The sequence below is a fragment of the Phoenix dactylifera genome, chromosome 15 (genome assembly GCF_051530095.1).
Source record: "Phoenix dactylifera cultivar Ajwa chromosome 15, Ajwa_hap1_PhDact_Kaust_v1.1, whole genome shotgun sequence".
NCBI lineage: Eukaryota > Viridiplantae > Streptophyta > Magnoliopsida > Arecales > Arecaceae > Phoenix > Phoenix dactylifera.
In genome coordinates, this window is record NC_143204.1 from 22865616 (window position 1) to 22871615 (window position 6000).

The 6000-nt window shown below is 44.1% G+C and overlaps 1 protein-coding gene across 3 annotated transcripts; it reads left to right on the forward strand.

The window, feature by feature from the left end:
- Positions 1–3142: 3142 nt before the first annotated feature.
- Positions 3143–5659, forward strand: LOC103705768 (growth-regulating factor 4-like). Of its 3 annotated transcripts, none has more exons than XM_089927582.1 (4): positions 3143–3751; positions 3883–4267; positions 4378–4735; positions 4831–5659. In XM_089927582.1, exons 1-4 carry the CDS (start codon positions 3562–3564, stop codon positions 4843–4845), a joined length of 948 nt encoding a protein of 315 aa, XP_089783708.1. In that variant the 5' UTR covers positions 3143–3561; the 3' UTR covers positions 4846–5659. The 3 variants fall into 3 exon arrangements, with proteins under 3 accessions (XP_089783708.1, XP_089783709.1, XP_038990435.3); XM_089927583.1 differs by having other exon boundaries at positions 3147–3751; positions 4378–4727; XM_039134507.3 differs by having other exon boundaries at positions 3148–3751; positions 3889–4267.
- Positions 5660–6000: the final 341 nt, after the last annotated feature.

Sequence of the window (6000 nt, forward strand, 5' to 3'; positions counted from 1 at the left end):
TTTTAATGAGACTTGAATTTTGTCTGAAAAATCCAACAAGACTAGATTAGATATTTTATAGATATTGGTCTGTTAGTTTGTTCAATTTGTTTTTTTTTTTTGAAGGCTCATTTTAGTTTTGACCTAAATTCTATCTATAAATTTATTAGACTTCTGAATAAAAAAAAAAATTCATAAAAATTGGGTCAAAGAAAAATTAGGCTGGTATCCGTCTTACTTAAATGGACTATATAATCTATAATCTTACGGGAAAGTCAGCCCATTCTATTGATTTTCTAAACAGAGTTTTAGTGCACTTAGTATAAGAGCAACTATATAAAGTTGGTAAGAAAAAAAAAAAAAATACTGCCAATGGCTAGCACGTGCGATGCACATGGATATTAAGCATAGATCGCTTTAATCCCATCCCATCCGATAACGTATTTTTTATTGTAGTTTGATAGATATACTCCAATTTTCATCCAGTATGCTTGTGCCTCTCGCTTGGAGAAGAAACCTAGCGTAGTAGGGTGGACTATAGGAAAAATTATATACACCTGATGTACCGATTCAACAGTACACCGGATCAATAACATACTGCCATGTGGATGTTCCAGCCACCTCAGCTAACGAGCAAAAAAAGAAGAAACGGATTCGGCCAAGCACTCCGCCCCCTCTCTCGAGCGAACACAACCAAGCGCTTCGTCCCTGGCTTCGTCCTCCACTCTTGCCTCTCTTCCTTCCTCTTCTGCCACCGCCTCGGCCATGGACGACTTCGTCTCTGCCTCCAAGTCCCTCCGCATCTGCCTCTGCTTCATTTGCAGTGATCCCATCGCCCACACGACAACGATCTACGCCAACCATGCCGCGCTCAAGCTCATCAAGTTCGAGGGCCGGATCGCTGATAACATCGCCATCGGCGGCCAGCTCACCGCTACCACTGATGTCGAGACTTCACCGGCTTCTCCAAGGGCATCCTAGGCTACGATCTCATGGACTATTAAATATAATCTGAATGTTCAGATATGTCCTCTAATATTATTGGCTTGATCTACAACTAAGCCGGTAAGCAAGGCGTAGGATATAATTTCTCGTACTTACATAGCTTTGGAGCAGCAGCAAATATATCACGGGATAACAGTACTGTTATTGAAACCTCGGCCAAAGATGGATTTCTCCCTCGCTCGCTCAGTGTCCTCTCAGCCATGACCCCCACTTTGAGCTCTGCTCGCCTTCTCCCCAAGAATCTCCCACCTCAATCAAGGAGCCGCGCTGCCGGTTTGAAAACGAGTGATTATTCGTGGTCGCTTGATGAGGCTTTGGAAAAAATAAGATCTTCGGCCTCTCATCCCTTCACAGGGGATACGCAAGTAAGGAACTCTTCCTTGGCGCACGCCACGAACTCGATGGAGAGATGACGAATATCCTGTGCAGGCATGCAGTTTCAGACACGCATTGAGAGAGCAGTTAAACAAAATGAAACCGGATCAAGCTCAAGGTAGGCACCCTCTTCTCTATGCATCCCGAGCCTGAGTCTGGATAAGGCCTGATTTAGAGCCCGAATGCAGGCCAGAACCCAACCCAGATCAGAATGGGCTGATCGGGCCATTGGGCCTCCACCTAGTCCCCCAAACCCAGGAAGTGCTTCTAGGCCGTCGTTTGGCGCAGCCACCCGTGCACCGTCGCCCCTGCCAAATCCATATCCTTCAGCTCCTCTACCTGAAGGCTCACATACAAGATAGACAACATGCTGCTAAAGTACCCGGCCATCTCATGCTGCGGGCCAACCGGTTGTAGCCGTCGACAACGGCGCCATGCGGTAGGCCTTGTCCTCCGAGCAAGTGCCGCGGGGGAGGACGCACCAGAGATAGGCGGTGAAGGGCTCGATCATAATGCGTTGGCCGCCAATGGCAGCTTAGATCCGGTCGATATCGAGGGCGGCGATGTATTTCGAGTCGAATCAGTTTAAAAATAATTAATATAAATCATAAGAAACATATAGTAACAGATTGCTTAATTTTGTTAAACTTCTTAGAGAAAAAAAATCAATTAAATAATATTTAAACATCATCAACAACCCACTTCACGTGAGATTTGAGCGGCAACACTATATAAATTATAGTCAACAATATGAAATGTTAATTAACTGCATAAAAAGTCATTACTAAAAGTGAACAAAGTTACTAGATTCAAAGAAGATAGGAAAAGATATCTTATTAATTTTGGATTAGCTCTGGTTGGTTTCAGTATATCTTGGGACACTCGGTGATCCAAATTCAATTCATACACAAAACCGGTCATATTTTTAAATCCAAGATCAATTCAAGAATCTCCATTTTGATTCGGTCAGATGGGTTTTATAGATCAGAAATGAGTCGATTCAATTCACTTATAGCACTAAATAGAAATGGCTGATCTTAACCAATATCTTAAAAGATCAATTTATATTCGCTAAGATCATAAAGATGAGATTCTTAAGAATATCATAATAGTGCTGATACCGATACGACCTGATCTCTGTCCAGATAAAAATCTTATCTTACTACATGCTCTCCGACCATGTCATCAACAACTACCGCAGCTTTTCACCTTGGAGCGAGTTAAAAGGAGAAAAAGGTCCCTTGCTCCTCCCTTGCTCCTCTTGCCTTGTAGCGAGTTACTTCATTTTTTGGGTTAAGGTGCACCGGCAGGGCATGTGAGAACGTGGTGTGTTTTTTTTTTTTTTGTGACTCTCTTTTTAACTCAGATAAAGGATATCTTCTGTGAGTCCAACAAGAAGAAAACAAAGAAGAAAACTGGCTCAGGGGCAGAAAAAGAAGGGTTAAAACTTCAAAAGAACTGGCAGAGAGTGAGAAGCAATAGTAAAAAGTGCGGTATACTCAGGCTATTCCCCTTCAGTCTCTCACTCACTCACTCACTCTCTCTCTCCCACATTTTTTCACATTTTTTTTCCTCTCTTTCCTGTTCTTTTAAACCTCAGGAGCAGCCCTTTTGCTTATGGGTTTCTGCAAAGCTGGCAGGGAGTCAGAGACCACAGCCACAAAAGGCAGCACGGAACAGCTGCTGGTCCACTTGAGAAGGGAAGGAGAGCTAAACCGCTGCGCCTGACCCACCTGCTCCTGCCTTTGCTCTCAGTCATAATAATAAGAACAGACCACTGGCTCCAGTCGGCAGCAGCATCAGCTGCACCACTCTGACACCATTAGTTTTAAATAAAACAAAGAGCTTTATCTTGCTACAAATTCACTTAAGCTACCAAAGCACAACCCCCTCATCGACTCTGTCTCTCTCTCTCTCTCTCTCCAGACTCGACAGTCTCTTGATCCATCCATGCAACAACTCCAAAGATTCTGCAGTCCCCTTATATCTGCCCCTTGACTGAATGACATTTCCTCTGAAAACAAAACAGCACTATTTTTTCCAGTGGGTATCATAAAAGACAGATTTGAAAGGCAGTTGCATGCTTCTGCCTGTCCCCATCATCTCTTTTTGTTTCTTTCTTCTCGTCTCCTCCTTGGAGCTCCGGGTGGTTTAAAGCGTTGGCCTTGTGAGGCTAAACCAATCCAATTAACTAGTGAGGTGATGATGTATGGGAGTGGAAGTAGAAGCAGATATCCCTTCACAGAATCCCAATGGCAAGAGCTGGAGCACCAGGCGATCATCTTCAGATACTTGGTCTCAGGTATCCCCGTACCAAATGATCTCATCCTTCCCATCAGGAGAAGCCACTTGCTGGATTTCCCAACACTGTGTTTTCCTCATCTTCCTTCAGGTAAGCTGCTCTGCTCTTAGCTTCAAGTCGGTTCCTTATGTGCTTGGTTCTCTCCTTTTTTTTTCTTTCTTTTCTTTTTCTCTTCGATTGATTTCCATGGTCAAAAAGAGATTCCGATCTGATTTTTTTAGTGGCAGCTGGGTGGGGGTGCTTCCAGATGGGTTGTGGGAGAAAGGTAGAGGACCCAGAGCCGGGGAGGTGCAGGAGAACTGACGGGAAGAAGTGGAGGTGCTCCAAGGAGGCCTGCCCAGACTCCAAGTATTGTGAGAGGCATATGCACAGAGGCAAGAGAAGTTCAAGAAAGCAAGTGGACTTGTCTCTGGCCTCCAACCCAACATCTTCGCGACTGTCATCTCCATACTCTTCTCTTCTTTCCTTGTCACCACCTGAGGCCGACCGTGCTCTTTTCCCCTCTTCATCTTCTTCAGGATCTCCTAGTATTAGCCTCTCAGCCCAGAATAATATTCCCTATTCTCATTTGGACACTGTGTCCCTCTCAGCTGATAAAAGTAACAGGTATGAGTGCAGGATCTCTGTGTGTGTGTGTTTGTGTGTCCCCCCACGCGCGCATGTGTGCGCGTAGGGTTTTTTCACCTTATAAGTGACCGAAAAACTTTGAAACGCAGGGAGTTGTATGGACTCAAGGAGGATGTAAATGAATATAACTTCTTCTCAGAAGACTCCCGGGCTGAAAGGGAGGGGAAGTTTAGGCCACTGGTGTTGAGCTCCATGGGCGAGATTCAACAGAGCTCTGATCAAAATCTGATTACTAACTTCGCAATTGCTTTGGCTTCTGAGGAAGACAAAGTTGTGGAGTCGGAGGGGGACTCCCGAAAGGCAAGTTCTTTCGACTGTTTATTTAATGAGTGGCCTCAAAGAAGCACGGGAGCATGGATAAGTTTGGAGGAGAACCAGTCGAAACGAGCATCCTATTCGAACACCCAGCTCTCGATTTCCAGTTCCCAGTATCACAATGGTTTGATGGTCTTTACCTTGTCGGAACATCCAATATATGCATCTGTGATTCGTTGTTTTAAAATTCATCCTCCTTTTTTCATTATCTGAATATTTGTTTGCAGATGCTTGAATTATGAAGACGAGCTTACTTTTCAAGAGAAGCGATCAAAGGTTCATGGAACGCTGTCAAATTGTTGTCGATATGTTTGAGCTCTCCATCCTCTTACTCTTTCTCTTCCCCTGGTCTTGCTGGTCATGTTTCTTTTTTTCTTGTAAGTTGCTGGTCTTGTTTCAATAAATGAGAAGAAACGTTTGAGGTCAAGATCTGTTTTGTGTTGTTTTTCTGATGTCCTGGGCCCCAAAGGGAACTGGAAATTCTATCTATAACTCTCCACTATTTAGCTTCAGCTTTGGCTTGCAAAGTTTTAAAGACTATTAAGGAAGCAAACCTGAACTATTTCCCAAACAACACAGTCAGAAAAGAGTTTGTATCATCTTTTGCAACCTATATCAGCCACTTGTCTCAGTATGAACAAGCTCAGGGCGTGTTTGATAGTTTTTAGATTCCTTTCCCACTTTCAGGAAGCACTTGCAATTAACTTGCTAAACTTGAAGCTTTTTTGTACATTTGGCGTTTGACAATCACACAATGCAGAATTACTTTTTTGGGAGTCACTAATTCTTATTACAAATCTTTCTGATCGCTGCCAAAAGAAAAGACCTTTGACATAAATTTTTCAGTACTGTGTTCAGCAAATTATGAACCTGAGCTGACACTTGGTGGACTGCTTGTTCTTTCTCCGTATGAAAGGGGCCACTTTGCACCAATTGCACTAATTGCACTCTCCTAATAATAGCAGGCGTTTTGTAGTGTTTTGCCATGGAAGCCATCCATCAAAGGATTTGAACAATATCCTTACGAAGTAGGCACTTGACCTTAAACTGAAGCCAAGGGTCGATCGGACGGGTACGTTAATGTTGCTCAGGCTCAGCCCAGCACGGTCGTCTGGGACCTTCTTCCCCATCGCCACCACATTGAGGTCCTTCTAGCTCTTCTTAAATTCGCAGAGGTTGTTCTTCTGCCTACTTTCCACTGGCGAATCCAAGTTGGAGGTAGCTCAAAGCGTCCATGACGCATGGAATCCGAGGAATGTCCCGCTGTTGCGGCATGGAAGCTTCGTGGATTTGGCGCCGGTTGGCACAAATGAATTCTTTTCCCGATTGGACGAAAAAAATGCTCTGATGCAATACTCCACGCATGCGTGCCTATCACAGATTCACAAGAGTGATAT

Excerpts from the sequence above, each read along its gene's own strand:
- LOC103705768 (XM_089927582.1), top strand. The coding sequence starts at position 3,562 with ATGATGTATGGGAGTGGAAGTAGAAGCAGATATCCCTTCACAGAATCC. Across the intron at positions 3,752-3,882 it reads TTTTCCTCATCTTCCTTCAG|TGGCAGCTGGGTGGGGGTGC; the intron begins GTAAGCTGCTCT and ends TGATTTTTTTAG. Across the intron at positions 4,268-4,377 it reads TCAGCTGATAAAAGTAACAG|GGAGTTGTATGGACTCAAGG; the intron begins GTATGAGTGCAG and ends TTTGAAACGCAG.